This window comes from Barbus barbus (assembly GCF_936440315.1).
Source record: "Barbus barbus genome assembly, chromosome: 4".
NCBI classification, from domain to species: domain Eukaryota; kingdom Metazoa; phylum Chordata; class Actinopteri; order Cypriniformes; family Cyprinidae; genus Barbus; species Barbus barbus.
The window spans coordinates 10,749,130-10,768,724 of NC_136732.1; the positions used below are offsets into that span (position 1 = coordinate 10,749,130).

The 19,595-nt window shown below is 37.2% G+C and overlaps 1 protein-coding gene across 1 annotated transcript in view; it reads right to left on the minus strand.

The window, feature by feature from the left end:
• Positions 1-2,333: 2,333 nt before the first annotated feature.
• LOC306865178 (cytoplasmic phosphatidylinositol transfer protein 1-like) overlaps positions 2,334-19,595 on the minus strand; it is a 103,593-nt gene continuing 86,331 nt past the window's right edge. Inside the window, exons 5-9 of the mRNA XM_079409631.1 lie at positions 13,478-13,549; positions 6,477-6,572; positions 5,144-5,299; positions 4,643-4,706; positions 2,334-3,679 (exon numbers count right to left, since the gene is read on the minus strand). Coding sequence (XP_079265757.1) covers positions 3,366-3,679; positions 4,643-4,706; positions 5,144-5,299; positions 6,477-6,572; positions 13,478-13,549 — 702 coding nt within the window. The 3' untranslated portion in view covers positions 2,334-3,365. The remainder of the gene's footprint in view (positions 3,680-4,642; positions 4,707-5,143; positions 5,300-6,476; positions 6,573-13,477; positions 13,550-19,595) is intronic.

Below are 19,595 nucleotides of genomic sequence, written 5' to 3' on the forward strand. Positions count from 1 at the left end.
CGCTTGTTCGGAAAATAGGTAATGTAACGGTTTAATTTACAATCCATCTTGAACGGGCATTGCCATTGGTCGCCTGGTAAATCCACTGCTGAGTCATATGCCTGGCTCTGAGAGGAATCGCGATTTTGAATAGAAATATTACCAAACACTAGAATTAGACACTTTGACAATAACATTAAAGAGAGAAAAACGATTCAACCGCATGTTGGTGCACATGATTAACCGCTCTCTTGTGTTGCTCTCTATATGTGCCATTCACACAGAATGTGCTTTTGTGTTGACAAAGATGCGACGCGGGCAGTGGAATAGGAAAAAAATTCAAGAAGATTGGATTAAACATCTTTTAATAACTAGAGCGCCGCGTTTTTAGAAAGCCGTTTCATGCACGAGACACTGCGAGAGATGCGAGTGCAACAGTCACACGCGTCCATGTTTACATAGAAAAACAATGGAAAAGCAGCGTAATCAAATACAAAACCTGTGAAGAACTACTACTGTATGTCTGATATTTCATGTTTGCATCAGGGTGACAGGCTGAAAACTACTGTTCATTGTTTTACAGAGCATTTATAGTTATAGCACTCTAGGTGTTGTACCTTCAGTCATTTTGAATTTGAATTACTTGAGAATTTTTTAAGCATTTTTCTTGTATTATTTCTGAACCAATAATATGCATAAGAAAAGTTTGTACAAGATGTAGTTGTAGTTCATGCATGTTTTCTGCAAAGATATTTATTGATTTGTTTAACATTTATATCATGATGACAAATTCATGTGTGTGGTGCACTTAGAATATCATTTTCTTTTACTAGAGGTTTAATAAAAAAAAAAGTTGCTTGAATCATGTTGTAGTTATATTTTCAAGTTGACTAGTTATTATTATTTATTTTTTTGCCATATCGTCCAGCCTAGAAACAAATAAAAAAAACTTCAAATTTTTAATTTCTTGAATTTTTCAATCTTTAATTGTCTATTCTCTAACTGAACTAAAATATTTTTATTTCTACTCTTAAAAATGGCCTCATCTTAACACCTGTAATACTGTCTATATCCCCCTATCCCCGGGGGATATATATTGCACCTATATTATATGGCCTAAGGTAAACAGAAAACAAATGCCTGCGCGGCCACACACAGAGCTGAAGGTGTTTATATGCTACACAGCCTTGCTTAGGAGGGTTACATTGTACTATGGTTTCTTTAGGACAGGGGTCTCAAAACTTGGTCCTGGAGGGCTGGTGTCCTGCAGAATTCAGCTCCAACTCTTATCAAACACACCTGAAACAGCTAATCTAAGCATACTAGAAACTTTCAGGTGTTTTGAGGCAAGTTGGAGCTAAACTCTGCAGGACACCGGCCCTCCAGGACTGAGTTTGGACACCCTGCTTTAGAACAAGTAACAAGTTCAAGAATGGGAACATGTTGATTTATTTTTTAGACTTATGTTGCTTGTTCTTTGTAATATTTTTCATTGGCAGCCCAGAATATGATTGTTACACTATAATAAAAATGCTGAAAATGTGAAGTTGCACTTCAGCTTATGTGACTTTAATGAAACTGCTAAACCTAAAGTAAATAAAATAGCCTAATTTGATCCTACAGTGTTGCTGCATGCTTTTAGATCATTACTAATAATAATGCAAAATGATTATCTTAGAATAGAAGATATGCTGTCTCTCGTGTCCCATAAATTATCAATAGTTAAGTATGTGGTTTTGAAGAAGATGCTTTTATTTTCTTTCTCTGTTTTGACTGTCTCATTTGGACTTGACTGGGACTCGAACCTCTTTGGACTTGACTCAGACTCGATAGTCCTGGTCTTGGACTTGTCTTGGACTCGACAAAGGTGGACTTGACTACAGCCCTACCAGGATGATAATACCATTACAAATATGGATAATTCCATATCTTTATTAGGACCATCTGGAGAATTTGATCATGCAAATAACATTTTAAAATATATTTTCACCTCTATAATTAGAATTAAAATTAGCTTTATTCACCAAGTATGCACTAACAAGGAAGGAATTTGTTGTGGTTTATATTATATATTATAACCTCTATGAATTTAATACATAATATAATCTGCTATCTTAAATAGACCTTGCTTGATGCAGAAAAAAATCAATTCAAAGAAAAGACCTTTAGAATGAGAATAAAAGCATTGCATCTCAATTACTGAAGATATGAAAGCTGCTATAATCCATATCTTCAATGTATAAAACTTTACATTTCTAGTAAACACAAACTTACCACACAGCATATTTTTCAACATAAATAGCAAGGACATATGACATGTATGGTGAAACTGGAATGAAGTAGAAATCCCAATAGATAGCAAATGCTTTAATTTCACAATGACAGTTGACATCAAAAGCGTGATTTCCCAAGATTTGGCATGAGCATTTCTGAATCCTTTAGAAAAGAGTGTTTAAGTTTAAAAGAACAGATATGCGGGAACCAGCAAGAGTACAAGAGCTTTTCAATTTACAAAGTATACATTGGCCAGCTGCAGCAAACATTCCTTAGAGCTCAAAGATTATACAACAATCTAATTATCAAGCATTCTTTGAGGACTTAATTCATATTCATGGATAATAATGCATCACATTAATCCCAACCAAGAACATATAATGTAGAACAGCATACTCAGTTACATGGCAGATGCTCCTCAACCTAACAAATATATTTATGAAGATAAACTACAGTATGTACAGACAAGTTGCAGTTCATTTTGTCTAACAACAGATCACGCAAACGTGCTAGGCCAGTAAAATTGGTATCACTTGGTTTTCTGAGTCCGTGGGAATGGAACTGATCAAAGTTAAAGACAAGAGCATAGTGAAACCACTATCAAATTGAACCCTACATTCTTATAAATGAGATATTTACAGTACATGTTAAACACTGATTAATTGGAGTGAGAAATTCAGAAGCCTGAGGATAAAGTCACTTAACATAATATCACAACTGAAATATCAACTGAGCAGAATATACTGTTAAATACACCACTACAGCAAAACAACAGTGGCTACAAATCCTATCCATATTCAACATATGTAGGAAAAATGGCTCAGCAAGAAGGAAAGAGAAAGAAAAAAAATTCAGCTCTGTCTATCAATGGGACAACTCCTGAGATATTTTTAACAGTGATCTGTAATGTTTTTGTAAGTCCGAATGCACTTTTTGGCCTATTGTAAATGAACTCCCAGTGTAAAACATGAGGTTGGACAGGTTGAAAAGCCACTCTGTGTGTGTGGGTTTGGGAAACTGTAAGTATCTCTCAGTATTTAAAGAGAGACTGATTTAATTGTGTCAAACGGACACTTTACTGGGGTATGTTTTCATAAACTTAGAACTGTGGTTTACTCAGGTTGTGGGGAGCTGGGACCCCAGGAAAAGAGATTGGGAAGGCGGAAGACAGAGTCTCTCCGTGCTGGGTCGGGAAGAGTCAGGGTCTCCGGAGCTGACTTCTTCCGTGGTCTGTCCTTGGACACAGAAAGGAAGTCTGGAGCTTCAGTGGAAAGGGGTGTAGAGGGAGCGCTGGATGGGCCACTACGAGCACAGGCTGGTAGGGGCGTCTCGCTAATGGAAATAGCTGGCGGAAAGGTTCCCAGCTTTTTATTGGTGGCTTCCTGAGTGGCTCGTTCATATTCTCTCACTTCCTCCATTGTCATGTCTTTAAACATCCAAAGCAATGAAATTTCAATTAGTGGGGTATAGTGGACATCTGAAACATGAAGACAAAGTCTCCTCCCTAATGTAATTTATACTGGTCTAAACCAGCTGTGTTAAACTCAGATCTTGAAGGGAAACAGTCCTGTTCCAACATAGTTCCAACATTGCTTCAACCCATGTACCTGTACTTTCTAGTAAACCTGAAGGACTTAATTAGCTGGATCAGTTGTGTTAAATTAGAGTTGAAGCTAAACTCTGGCCTAGACTATGGCCCCCCCAGAAGTTAAGTTTGACACCCCTGGATTAAACATCCAATATAAAATCATATTCAATCTAGTTCACGAGACTTCCATTAACAAACTGCAGTAAAATATTTCATGTCACTTTTATTTGTTTCTACAAGCTTTTGAAGTCCTCCGTAGAAGTGTTTAATGATCCTGAAGACCTTTGATTAGCTGTGTTTAATTGGGGCAAGAGCTAAACTGCTGAAACATGACCCTTCCAGGAGCAGGATTGGAGTCCCCTGCTCCAATCTCCAACAGAGGTAAAAGAAATGCTGTTTTTTCCTTCTTGTTTTTTTTTTTTTGAGGAGAAAACAGCTCTGCTTTCTATGTTTGTTAATCTGAACACTTTCAGTGTATATGACTGAACAATTTGTTCAAGCCATCTAATTTAATCAGTATGGTCAAGGTCCTTGATGAGAACATGAAGAACAATTTTAAAGAGCTTAATTTCTCATCTGAAACATCTTTTCTGTCTGTTTGTTCTTGCAGTGACTCATGCAAAACTAAACACGGTTGTGAGCTATGGATCACAACATCCTTCGGCATCCATGAGGTTTGTTAGTCATGACTCTGGGACAGAGTCAACATAAAAGAAACCACAAATAAAGGTAAAGAGATGAATAAACAACAATCTGAAGGGAAGGATGCGTGTATGACTGGCTAGTCAATGCCAAACTTACCAATCCACTCATCAACCCAAGCGAAAGCCTGTCTATGACCCAGCAACAGCACATCTCTTACCACCTACAGAAAGGAAGACAGGTAAAATATATGGTGATTGTGATGTTGCCAAGTATACATGTGTAGTGAATGTGTTCCTGGATTTTGTGCTGGAGAATTACTTCTGTGGAACAAACATATCCCTAATCTTCCCTAACCCCAATGCTAACAATAACCCTAACATCAGAAGAAAATGAAAAGTTAAAAGAAATGTTGTTGAAGTCCCAGCTCCAGCACAAAGCTGACTAATCCTAACACTTAAATCTGATTGGTTGGCAGGAATATTGTTTCAGAGCCAACAAAGTTGATCCAGGGACTTGTGCTGCTAGATGATATCATGGTAAGCACAGCTGGATAGACAGATCTATCTATAGAGCTGAGTGATCTGCAGTGAGAGTAGCTACATGGTTAGGGTTTTAGGGGGCTCGCCCGGGATATGCATGTGGAGTGGTGGAAGTGACCTTGTGCACAAACTGCTCCACGCGTGTCTGAAGTCCCCACACCTCGAACTTCACCGTTACTAGCTTATAGGAGCACATGATGGGATCCTGTGTGTCCCTCCAGCCCTCCTGCAGCAAACCCCGGGCTGTCTTCTCGGATTTGAAGTATCGTGGGTCCTAGAGTGGAAATACAGAATGGAAGTAAAATAAAAAGTCCTGGAATGCAAATAAAATATTAGAAATTAGAAATAGTGTCCCCTTCCCACAATGCCGTTGAGGGGCACAAAAATGCCAGTTGGAACTTCCTCAGAGCAAGATGTTAATTGTCAATTATTTAGATTCACAGGCTGTTTAGCAACACAGAGGACTAAATAAAAGGTTATTACCTTGAAATACACCTTAGTCATATTCCGTTTAAAAACATAATTAAACTTTGCAATTCATTACACACACACCGTGTCAATTCAACAGCATGTCCTAGATGAAGTTCAGTTTTAGGGTTTTTAATAAGCGGTCAACCTCAACATACAATTAATGGATTATTAGAATCACTTCTTTCTACATTTTTCTTCTTTTAAAACAGTTGTTAGTGCACTGTTGGTTCTTTGCAATGCTATTTTCTCTTCCTATTTGCCTTTTTATTGTTGATAAAATAAACCTTTTGCCAACAAATGTTTTTAAACAAACACTGACGAGATTGACATTACTTGCTTTATTTGCATTGTGCCCATTAGGACATAGTGCTAAGGATGTCTTCTGTAACATAAGCGATTGTATTTGTCTAAATGAGGACTAGAGTGATCACTTATTCCCAGCACTGCGGCTGTTCTTTTCCCTTCCACATCTAATCCCACCTCAAACAGAACCACTGCTGGCCTGGATCCTTAGATAGCAGCGAGCTCCTGCCAGAGAAAGATAACACTGCACTCCTCTCATCTGTCTATGCTTACCTCTGCAGGAGGAGAGAGAGACAGTGTGTGGAAATGAATTACTGCAGCGGTACAGTGGAGAGCTGATTCTGAGTCTTGAGTGTATCCAGTAGAGATCTCTACAGGCTCTTTTTAATAATTCAGTATTGGCTTAAAAATAACCCATACTCCTTTGTTTTCTTCTATGTGGGAGAAGCACTCCCCTGTTTCTTCAAAACAAAATCCCATCAGCACTAAATACCATATCAACAGAGCTCAAATTAATAAATCATGGAGGTCAGTGTGGAAAATATTGGAGGTGTTTATTAGCACATACTGTACCTTAGAGGGAAATTTGTACTTTGTACATTTGTATTGCTTATAAATTATTGATCATCTCTTTAATGGATTATATATTTATGTGTTTTATTGAAGAAATATCTTACCTCAGCCTCCTTGTAATAGCGCTCTGGGATCTCGTCGTAGGCGATGTCAATAAAGCAAACCTCCGTTTCTTCTTCTCGGAGCTCTGTATCAAAGATCTAGAACACAGTGAGAGGATGTTAGAAAGAAAATTAGTGAAGAAAACATCTACCAGCTCTCACTGCTACTGAAAATGTCAGGATGCACTCCAAATTAGTTTTAACCAGATGTGATGTAACAACTTTCCTTTGTTTACACTGAAAGCAACAAAGATGTGAGATGCAACACAATCAGAACATATTTGATCTGTAAAATACAGAAATGGGGAGGGGATGATATATTACAGTGAGTGGAAATCAAGCAACTAACAGAAAACCTTTTTGCTTGTGGCTCATTGAAGTAGCAGATTAACTGAATAAAGGGATCATTCACCCAAAAATTAAAATTATGTCATTAATTACTCACCCTCATGTCGTTTCAAACCCGTAAGACCTTCGTTCATATTCAGAACACAAATTAAGATATTTTTGACGAAATCCGAGAGCTTTCTGACCCTCCATTGACAGCAATGCAACTGACACATTTAAGGCCCAGAAAGGCAGTAAGGACATTGTTAAAATAGTCCAAGTGACATCAGTGGTTCAACCTTAATGTCATGAAGCTACGAGAATACTTTTTGTGCTCAAAGAAAACAAAAATAACGACTTTATTCAACAATTTCTTCTCTTCCGTGTCAGTCTTTGACGCACGATCACAAGAGTACCACAACACAGGTTGAACCATTAATGTCACATGGAATATTTTAACAATGTCCTTACTACCTTTCTGGGCCTTGACTGTGTCAGTTGTGTTGCTGTCTATGAAGGGTCAGAAAGCACTCAGATTTCATCAAAAATATATTACTTTATGTAAGATGAATGAAGACTTATGGGTTTGAGGTTAAGACATGAAATTAATGACAGAATTTTCTTTTTTTGGGTAACCTATCCCTTTAATTCAGGGGAGTCCAATTTGCTCCTGAAGGGCTAATATCCTGCAGAGTTTATCTCCACTCTGCCCCAGTATATTGGCTGGAAGTTTCTAGTAATCCAGAAAGACCTTGATTAGCTGGTTCAGGTGCGTTTCATTAGGATTGGAGCTAAATTTAGCAGGACAGTGACTCTTCAGTAGCAGTACTGGACAACCCTAGATTAACCAAGTTCTAACTGGTTGCCAAGTTGCTGTATTGTTGGTTACTGGTTAGTCTCATACCAACAGACCAAGAGTTTGATATATACTACACACAAAACTGAACAACAGGCTTTTAAACAATCCGCCAAGAAAGTAAGTCATGCTTTACAAGTTCCCAGACTGATGCACTGAGTGGGATTTTTCACAGTTTGTGAGGTTCAGCTTCACATTGAATCAAGTAAACTGTTGTTGGTCATTTTACGTCAATCACATGATCTCTTTTTTTATCTGAATGGGTGGATGTTGAACCACAGTAGCTGCTCAACTTTGTCACCCTCACAAATCATCAATTTTCCCTGACAGTGACTTCCGGTTGCTTATTGCAGCAAATCACTCTCAGCATGAACACAAGCTTGTTCATTTGTCACCAGGATATGACTCCGTCCACAAGAAGGATATGAAGCTGTCCACAAGAAGGAGCTCTCGGTCTTTGCGAGAGTCAATGCCAGCGAGCGTATTGCATAAGCTGCCACTCGCCCGAGAGCTTGCTGCCTAACAAAGACTGTAATGGGTGAGAGCGCTCCGCTTCAAAGGATCAGGTGCTTTCAGGTGAGAGAACGCTCTCCTGTTGTCTGCCACCTGTGTGGGTTTGCCAATTACATAGTAATTCTTTTCATATCCAGCTGACAGTAAGCTTCAGGGATGACATGTATAAAACCTCTTTATTTTAAAATGTAGACACAAAGGAGAGTGCAGTAGCTGTGAGAGCAAGGAATGGATGGGTTCAAACTGTAAAATGATAAATGCAAGGGGGTGACATGACAGAGTAGCTGAATATTTGATAAAATAAGGTATGGTGGACCTTATCAAGAGAGATGGGGAGGAAGACAGAAAGGAAAATTTGAAAAGGACTCTAATCAATAAAATCTGCCTTAATTTCTGAGATGAGGCATCAACACGCAGTCAAAGCACAAAACATGGACAAGTTTATCAAAGCTGAAGAATGAAATAGAAAAACCAACTCTAAATCCCAAAAGTGATGATAAGCAACATTAAAGTAGACTCTGGCTGCATGATGGAGTGCGCCGTTTAAACTTCAAAGCAGCCAACATGGCTCAAAAGTAGGGAAAACATCATGAAACAGCCTCTCACACCAATGAGGAGGCGGAATACAGATCAAGGATTTGTGTTTTCTCCTCTTTTCAGATGCAGACGGAGTTCTACAGGTGCAAAAAGACAAGAGACAAGTGAGGAGGTGGGTTCAAATATCACTCTGCTGAAGACAGCAAAGTGCTGCTCCTTGTACCTGTAGCGTGACGGTGGTCGATTAAGCAAAAAAGCAATGTCCATGAAGAATGAGTCTGGTGTGGAAGAACTTGACTGGTCTGCATAAAGTTCACATCTGAACCCCACTAAACACCTTGCAATAGGAACAGCCAGCAAGACTCCATCATCAAACATCAGTGCCTTAACTTCACTGCCACTCGTATGTCTGAATGGGAACAAATCCCTGCATCCATTTTCTAACATTTAGTCAGTGGAAAGTCTTTCCAAAACAGAAGTGCAGTCTGTTAAAACAGCAAACGAAGAACAAACTCTCTATTTATACCCATTATATTGTAATTAAATGCTCAATAAGCACATACATCAGGTGTATAAGTGTCCAAATACACTGTGAAGTAAAAAAAAAAAAAACTTTTAAAAAGAAATGTCTTGAGACCTTGTATTTTTCCCAATTCCAAAAAACTTTTTCTACATTCTTATAAATGAGATATTAAAGGTCACTGCACACTGAGTCTGAACTTTTCGCGCGTTTAAAAATAAATACAACCTCACGTTGTGTCAATCACGTTTACTTTCCGAAACTTTCGTCCATCATAAAAAAATTTGGATCAGATTTTCTGCGTTTTCGCATCTGTAGCAAGCATTATGATAGGAAAGATGGCAAATATAAAAAAACGCACGCAAAAATTTCGGACTCTATGCAATGACCTTTACAGTACATGTTAAACACTGATTAATTGGAGTGAGAAATTCAGAAGCCTGAGGATAAAGTCACTTAACATAATATCACAACTGAAATATCAACTGAGCAGAATATACTATTAAATACACCACTACAGCAAAACAACAGTGGCTATAAATCCTATCCATATTCAACATATGTAGGAAAAATGGCTCAGCAAGAAGGGAAAAAATTGTCTCGAGACCTTCCAAAAAACTTGGACTAAAAACATTAGTTGATTACCTTTTTTCCATGACTAAGACAAGACAATATCAATATGCAATATTGTTAATCAAAACAAATATAAGACTAAAATGTAGTTAAAAATAAATAAAAACTTTATATATCCAAAATGTCTCTTAAATTTTCTTCAACAAAAAATGGAAAAATATAGACCTCATTGCGTTTTCATGCTTGGGTTTGCCAAATGTCAAGACTTTAAACGAGCCTTTCAGTGCTTTTATTTTAAAATGACACATTTTCTGCTTTGTGTTTTACTTTTTTGGAATGGGAAATCCCTAGGTCTTGATACATATTTGTAAAAACATTTTTAATATATATATTTTGTTTTAACTCGTGCTGTTTTTTGAATGCTGCAAAATATGAGATTGCAATGGTTTTAGACTTCCTTCTATTGCATGTTAAAACAATGGAAAAGCAGCACAGTGGAATGCGCTCAGGTTATGAATTCTCTGCCACAGATCAGCTTGCAGCTCCATTTGTTTCCACCAGTGATGCAGAAATATCTTACAGCATCTTAAAAGTAAGAATGAACCAAGACGCTTTACTTTTTTAATGCATGTTTCTGGTTTTATAGTGCACAAAATATATAGGTGCACAATAATCCAAATAAATAAAAATGTCTTTAAAATCTCATCAAAATGTAATAATCTTCTTTTTTGGTTGATATCACAAATCTCGCTTATTGTTCTTCCCCCTCCCTCCAACCACCTGCATCAATAGCACAGGGCTTGTACAGGATAGGTGGCTCAACAGAAGCCATTACTTTAAAAGAACCATTTGAAAGCACGTTTAGAGCAGGTCAAAATGCATAATAGTGATCCATCTGTGATGTGGGAAAATATTTTGTGGTCATATAAACCGAAAAGGCTTTCAGCTGAAATTCAAAGTGATATAAAAGCAAATCTAACACTGCTCACACCTCAAAAACACCAGGAGCTGCCTCTCCTCAGCAGGAACTGGGCTTCTTGTTAAAATACAAGGATCAATGGTGCAAAATACAAAGAAATGAAGCAGGAGAGCCTGCTTTAGTAGAATAAAAACATGCTGTGAATAAAATACAATTTTCAGCAGGGCAATGGTTCCAAACACAAGAGCAACTTAACATCAAAGTGCCTGAAATCACCAGTCTTAAGTCAAAATTCACAGGTACCTGTTGTTCTGGAAACAGAGTGGTGTTTACAGGGTCTTAGGCTGGTAGAATGATGCACTTCTTAAAAATAATTAATCACTGGACTCAAGTTTGCCAGGATAGTGGCATCAAATACATGCATATGCATACTAAATCACTGCTGCATAAGATGGCTCTACAGTCCAAAATATGTGGATTGGACAATTATGCGATTTATTTGAATATAATGATGCTTAAAATAATTAATCTTAATATTTTCACAAGATGCCATATTAATGTTGATAGGTCTGACCCTCACTCGTTGATTTCAGCACCATGGACAAGGCAAATCAACAGCACATGGCCAATGGAATGAGATGGGTGATAAAACCTGAAGCTATTTTCTGCTCATCAGCCGCCATTACTAAAGAAGTGTTGGCATCTCAACCGAGTGTGAACACCGGATGGTGAAAGAATGCAACGTTCTGTTATTTCTCACCAGCAGATGCAGAAATAGCCCTGAGGCGAACCAACCAGCACCCCACAACCTCCCAACAGATGCTACCTGGCTCCTACACCTCTCCTTTACAGTGCCACAAGCACATTCATATTTCATTCAATCACTTTGCTATCAATCATTTTTCTTGTCTTGTTTTCCAGTATGCCATTATAGTATGAAAATGCAACATCTTGTATTCCAAGATATTTTCTAAGAACACAATATTGTGATACCATACAATTTCCATTTTTGATTTTTTTCAAATAAAGTTAATTTTATATACAATGTTGGTTGTCACTACTTCATCCCGTCACACTGTACAACTGATTTCTCTCCCTCTCTGAAGTACATTTAATCATTGTAAGTCCAAGCACATCATTTGTAAATGATCTTCAAACAAACCCGCACACGCCTCAAACTGATCACAGAAGAGGAAGAACTATCCGCCTGCAGTGAGTGATCTGTAAAATGCTCTCATTTGGGGCAGAGAATAAAAGTGTTACTTGATGCCAAGAGCAAAGGAATAAAACAAAGCGAAATTCTCTCTAAGCGAGTGAGCATGTGTGCGGAGATTTGAACAGAAGCTCGGGACAGCACTGGCTCAGACAGACTGTAACCGCCGTCTGGAACAATCCTGGTACATGTAAGCTCTTCAGACTGACTGCAGGCCAGCATTATTAAAGAGTCAAGCTCACCCAGAAACTCTCTCCAGGACAAATCCCATCTGAAATCACAAGTGGTTTTTGGCTAGTGGGTTTCTTCCACTTAGATTTACACAGCGTTAAGGAAGTCAAAACCTCTGAAATCATTCCAGTAAATAATAGCGATACAGCTCAGCCGCAGATACTGAAATTGTCATCATTTACTGAACCTGACTTAGTTTAAAACCTGAAAAAGTTTCTTTCTTCCATGAAATAGATGTTTATCAGAATGTCATCATAAATGTATATGAATATGCACAGGTGTTAATGAGATTCGTGAGTGACATCCTATGGACTACTCTATTGTTAATTCTATGTACTTTTTATAGCTTCAAATCCAGGTGACTAACTGATGACAAATATTTTGGGAGAATATTTTACAAAAAATTTTAAATTAGCTGAAAATGGACTTACCTTCAGACCATGAATTTGTTTCTTCTTTGAATCAGATTTGAAGAAATGTATCATTACATCACTCGCTCACCAATGGATGCTCTGGAGTGAATGGGTGCCGTCAGAATGAGAGTCCAAACAGCTGATAAAAGCATCACAATAATCCACACACCTCCAGTCTATGAATTAACATCTTGTGAAGATGTTCTAAGATACAAATCTATTATTGAGGTGTTTAACTTTAAATAGTCACTTCTGGCCAAAATACAAGTCCATTACCCATAATACTGCTTCCTCCTCCAGTGCTTCTCCTGTTGTCCTTCCTCATCAAATTCCAGCGAATCATTTAAAAAAAAAAATGTTCTAGACTGTTTTTCACTTGTTAATGGTGCATATTATTGATTAACCGACTGGAAATGGTGTGGATTGCTTGTAGATTATTGTGATGTTTTTATCAGCTGTTTGGATTCTGGTGGCACCCATTCACTGTAAAGGATCCATTGGTGAGCAAGTGATGTAATGCTCAATTTCTCCAATCTGTTCCCATGAAGAAACAAACAAACAAACATGTTTCTTGGATGGCCAGAGGGTGAAATTTCAGCAATTTTTCATTTCTGTGTGAACTATTCCTTTAATAATGAATGAATATTTAATCAGAGTAATAAATAAACAGGGGAAGACCCACAGCTCTATAAAAAGTTTTATAAGCACATTAAATTTAGTGATGCCACAAATTGTTTCCGAGACTCTACAGGGCTTATTGTTTGTTAGTTTTGTCCATCATTTCTCTCATTCCACACAATCAACAGTATTCACTTTACAGAAAAGATTTAGATGAAAGACAATCGAGAAAAGACCAGGAAAGATGAAATCATGCATATTTACACTGCATCCAGTATACATACATTGTCACTGATGCCTTTGTTGTCTTCATACTTTGTCTCAACGTGGATGGAAAACTTTGGCAGGAAAGAGCACTAAAGAAGAGGGAAAAAAAAAAGTTAAATGTGTCAAAAATTTGTTAGATTAAGCAAAAACAGCCACCCTAGAAAGTATTTGGATACTTAAAAACATATCAAATCAAGTGTCACCTGCACACAAAATACAAAACAAGCTTTTCTCTTCACCTTTCTTCATTATTTTTGCTCAATGTATTTTAGTCAGCTGGTGTTTTTTTTTTTTTTTTTTTGTGTGTGTGGATATATTAAGTCATTTCTCCAAATTCGCACAGCAAGGAAACAGACAATCACATTGATGACAATCAACACAATGCACTAACATTTGTTTGACAACCGCATAATATTTTTGTCTTCATTTTCAAGAGTGCATCTATTGTTTTATTTCAAACCAAACAAAGATTACTTTCAGATTTTTTTTTTTATAAAACTTGACAGTTGGTTTTACATGCTATTTAACAATGACATAAATTGTTGTGCTCCTTAAAGGAATAGTTCACCCAAAATAAAAATTTGAGTAAAATGTTCTTACCCATAGGCTGTCCAAGATAGAGATGAGTTTGTTTATTCATGGGAACAGATTTGGAGAAATTTAGCATTACATAATGTGCTCACCAATGCATCCTCTGCAGTGAATGGGTGCCGTCAGAATGAGAGTCCAAACAGCTGATAAAAGCAACACAATCCACCAATGCATCCTCTGCAGTGAATGGGTGTCGTCAGAATGAGAGTCCAAACAGCTGATAAAAGCAACACAATCCACAAGTAATCCACATGACTCCAGTCCAGCAATTAATGTCTTGTGAAGTGAAAAGCTGTTTGTGAGAAACAAATCAAGGCATTTTTAACCAAAGTCCATAATCCATAATGCTTCCTCCAGTGAAAAAGTCCATCCATGTTGTTCTCTCAGATCAAAATCCACCAACATATTTGTTTAAAATAGTTTTTGCTTGTAAACGGTGCTTGATCTGTGCATATATCTCTTTTGATTCAGAAGAGACAACTTTTCCACCGAAGAAAGCAATATTATGACTCGAAGCAAAGGTTTGAAGTTAAAAACATCTTAATGATGGATTTGTTTCTTATGAATACACAGCTTTTTGCTGCACAAGATGTTAAGTGATGGACTGGAGTGTTGTGGATAACTTGTGGATTGTGAAATTTTTAAATCAAGTGTTTGGTGTCTCATTCTGACGGCACCCATTCACTGCAGAGGATCCACTGGTGAGCAAGTGATGTAATGCAAAATTTCTCCAAATATGTTCCCATGAAGAAACAAACTCATCTATATGAATGGCCTGAGGGTGAGTACATTTTCAGCAAATGTTCACTTTTCAATGAACTATTCCTTTAAGTATGTAAATACTTTATTACCTCTGCACATATAATGAATCAACAGACAATTAAGGCAAAATAACCCCACCACAAACGACATTTAGTTCAGTAACAAATTTTAGACATCTATCAAGAAAGGTCAAAACCTCGACCCATGCCTCATTCATGAACACACTGCATGCATGCTCTCAGTAGATCTGGTGCACTGCAGGGCAATGCGCTTCAGTGTGATTGTGTTTTATGAGCCTGGCGTTCTGTTGTAATGATGAGCTCTTTTTCTGCCTCGCTGGATTTACAGCCTCCCTGTCCTCCTCCTCCCCGCACGTCCTGAAGCTGTAGCCCCTCTGAGACCCAACACACTGCTGCCTGATTAGATTAAGCACTGCTCCCGCAATCGCTATGGAGATCAATAAAAGCTGAGTTACGTAATGCTGGAGGAAATGCTGTAGCAGTGGGGGAAGGGCAAAGGATCGAGGAGAAGAGAAGAAGAGCAGATCTATGGGTGCAAACCCGCAAGGCATTGTTGAGTTACGACTCTCTTTCAAAACCTGCCTCGCTGTTTGAAACTGTAGTAGTACAAGCTACTCAATCGTTTAAAAGTAGTCAAACTATAGTCGAGCTCTTTTGAAAAAGAAGTTGGCTACATTTCATACTACTGACAAAAAATAAACTGTAATGTACTATACCGAAGCTTTTAATTGGGGCAAATTCATAACTACCCTTGTGAAAAATAAGTGAACTTAACTGTATGGAATGCACTTGTTCTCTTCCTCAAATCTTAAAATAATGTATTTTTTTCAATATAATAACATGGTATTAATAAAAATATCTAATGTAATATTACTGAAATAAAAGACCACTTAAGTGAACTTAAGAGACACTTTCATGACTGTTTCGTAACACACTTAAGTACGCTTTTAAAAAGTCCAATGTCATGATGACAAATAAAAAGCTTTACTTTAAATTCACATTTTAAACCGTTGTTTTAATAATCTGTTTTTGTGAAGTACACTTATTTTGATGTGTTGACTAACATACTAAAGCAAGTTTAAAGTACTTGATTATAATTTATCTGTGGTGTGTTCTATTGTGTGTTATTTGATATTACATTTAAAGCTACAATATTATTTAAATGCACACAATTTTAGAATGTATAAAATCTGCTTTCCTATATTATCGGTTTGCTCTGTTTTGTGCTTTAGTCCACTGTATTCTCAGGACACACTACATTAAAGGACATCACAGAGACTCCAATAACAACGGCTTACAGAATAAGACATATATTTGCCCATTACATATCTGCACTATGGATGTTATCCAAATAGACTGAAATTACTGTAGAGGGAATATACAGGAAGTGTCTATTTTGGCAATACACAGCAGTGAACACCCACATTTTCTGCAGCCTGGGTGCCAGCAGTATTTTTCTCATTCATTTTCTCCATAGAGATTTCAAAGGATTCTTCCAAAAATTCCAAACCAACCAGCTCCAAGACAGCACGCAAGTATGATCTCGAACAAAAAGTATTATAGAAATTTGGAAAAAGATCATTACAACACTGTGTATGAGGGAATGAACTAAAGCATTGTGAGTGATAAAAGTGAATCAGAAACGATGGTACATTATAGAGGCTGAGGGATTTCATTGGTTATGATAACTAGGTTTCACCGCACAGCTTCTTATAAACTAATGCAAATAGATGGTAACAATTGTGACATTAAACATAGGTTTAACTTTTATTTAACCACTTGAGGCACTACTAATGTTAACTTTCTCTCAGCTTTGATGGCAAACGTACTGCTGTTCTCCACTAATGCAGCAAACATGTCAACATTTAATTACTTTACAATAAAGACACATACGGTATTGTACTGTAAACATACTGTTTTGTTGTCTTTGTCAAAACAAACAGCAGGAGCTGTCAGTGATTTGGCCTCCAGAGGTCGCTCTCACACTGTATAACGCGTGCCAAACTCAGTTCCTGCAGTTTAGCTCCAACCCTAATTAAACACACCTGATCCAATTAATCAAGTCCTTCAGGCTTATTTGAAAACCACATGGTATGTGTGTGGAGCAGGGTTGGAACAAAACTCTGCAGGGCTGCGGCCCTCAAGAAACTGAGTTTGACACCCCTGCTGTATAATGACAGTGGACCTTCTCAGCGGCTCCAACAATGGATTCTTGCCCATTGTTTAAGTAATCGGTTTTCATCAGTGCCAAATAATCAGCAAAACCGATCATCGGTTGACCTCTAGTTTATTATAAAACTACTGACTTACAGTCATTATGTATAAAACGATACATTTTAGGTTTATTTTAAAATATTTGGATAAATTTAAGAATACAAGTAGTTTGAGAGTGTACAGAAACCACGTTGATCACATGACTTCTTTGATTGGTGGATCTCTCGTCAGGATTATGGGTAGTGTAGTTTTTCATTGGGAATTGCATACTTTTTTTTATTATTTTGAAATTCTGTTTACGTGTGGCTTCAACACAAGCATATACCATGAATTAACAATCTCTGAGCTCATGGCAGGACTGTCTTAAAAGGTTTATGTTACTGCTAAAAATCAATATCTCTATGAAGAAAATGAATGGGATTTGTACTTCCTGAGCTCTACTGTTGCACTCAATTTAATAAGCATCGGATAAAATAAAAGTTTGAAACGTTGACATGTTGACTGCGGTTTCCTTAGCACAAGGACAAAACACCTTATGTATTTATAAATATATTTTGTCTCTATAGTCATTCAGCCAATAAATGAGTGTATTTCAATGCTGCTTAAACAGCCTGGAGTTAATGAAGTGTCTGTCACAAATTTACATGTAGCTGTTTCCATTTTGTGCTCATTTTTACATCCTTTGGGCTTTTCTCGTCTTCCCCTGCTCTCATTTGAGCAGTTTGTATCCTGTTGTTCCTGGCATATGGTTGATTATGATAATGGTATTCCGATGAAGAGCTCTCTCATTCATCTCTAGGTACAGATACGGCACGCAGAGCCACTCCAATATCCACTGACTGTCGGCCAGCTTAAATTAAGCCTTTATCCTCCACCCATCTCCAACCTGTCATTTTGCTGCTGTTGACATTCATCCATTTCCATTTCATTCTCAAAAAAATTAACTTAAGATTTATGTATCTGTATAAGGTATAAGCATATAAAATTTCAATCTATTCGGATTGAACACACTTTTAACAAACAAACTAATATATTTAATGTATTCAATCCAAATGGATGGAATATGCAACTCAGATACATAATCTTGAATTCAAGCCTATATAAGAATAAGAATAATAATAATTTATTTATTTATTTATTTTTATTTTAGAATGCATATAGAAACACCATTTGGATAGATGTAGCTAAAACATTTCTGAATGGGTGAAAGCCCATTTTGTACATTTACATTTACAGCCCATTTTTATGTAATTAATTGTGATTAATTGCATTTTGATATATTTATGTTATCATAACTTCACAGTGAACCTCCAAGTTAATGTAGAAACAACATAAAGATGGTATATTTGAAATACGGTTTAATGCCATTTTTTTTTACTAAGTAGCCTACTATTAATGAAGCCCAGTATCATCGATACCAATAATTTTACTGATATCTCTATTAAATTCATTTTTAGCCATTAATATTACAGTATAATTGAAAGCCATTATTTTTAACACTTAATAGGCTCTGAAAAAAATGACAACTTTTAATTTAAGTGAACTTAAAACAGTCTTTACATTAACTATAAATTGTGTAGGCTTATAAACTGAAATTAATACAAAATAATCTTTATTCAAAGTACAAAAGTTAATCAGCGACTAGAGCGGAGTGATTTCTCCTTTTTGTTTTGTTCTTTGATTTCCATCAGTGACAGACTTCATCAGGTTTCACTTTAAAAACAGCGCTATCTCTTTAAAACCTGGAGCACATGACGTGGATCTGACACACTTTTGCTTTTCTCCCAACATGTTACGATCATTTAGAACTCATTTAATGTGCCATAACTGCACATTTTAACATAATTGTGTGCGTTTTTATCTGCTGAAGCGGCTCCGCAGCGTATGTGGAAAGTCGTGCAGCGTTCAAACTTAACTATTCCATTCGATAATCAACTTCGTCGAGTCTGCGCTATTTCTCACTGGACGATAATGACAGTACTATCGGTCATAGTACTGTCATTATACTCTAAACTAGAGTTGCGTATGAGCACATGAGCTTTTGTCAACGCTGCCGTCTATTGATTTTGCGGTCTCCGGTAGATTGTTGTTGTTGATCGTCTTACTTTTCTTTCTTCGGCTGTGAAACAATGGCCTGGGCCAGTGTTGCCACCTTGTGGACAAACTACTTAGAACAAAAACAATTCGAGGCTTGTGTGCGACTCTTCCCCCAGGCCGGATGAAGATGATTGACGGGCCAGATTAGGCCCGCAGGCCGCCAATTGAATAGCCCTGCCTTAGACCTTCAATATATTCATAAAGGCTCAGAGGAGTCCCGAGGTGTTAAAATGTATATTGCTCTTTCGCATAAGCACAAGGTTTTCCATGAAACCTAATATGGTCTCCAAGGAGCTTGACGACACCTGGTCTGCCTGGTTTTCCAATACACTCTAATTATGTTGCAGCACAGAAAGGGAAAACAAGAACGGTGCATTCTGGGATAGCATAACAACATGGTTGGTGGTTAAGGGGAATCAGCTTCCAGACACCGTAGCTCTGTTCCAAATCC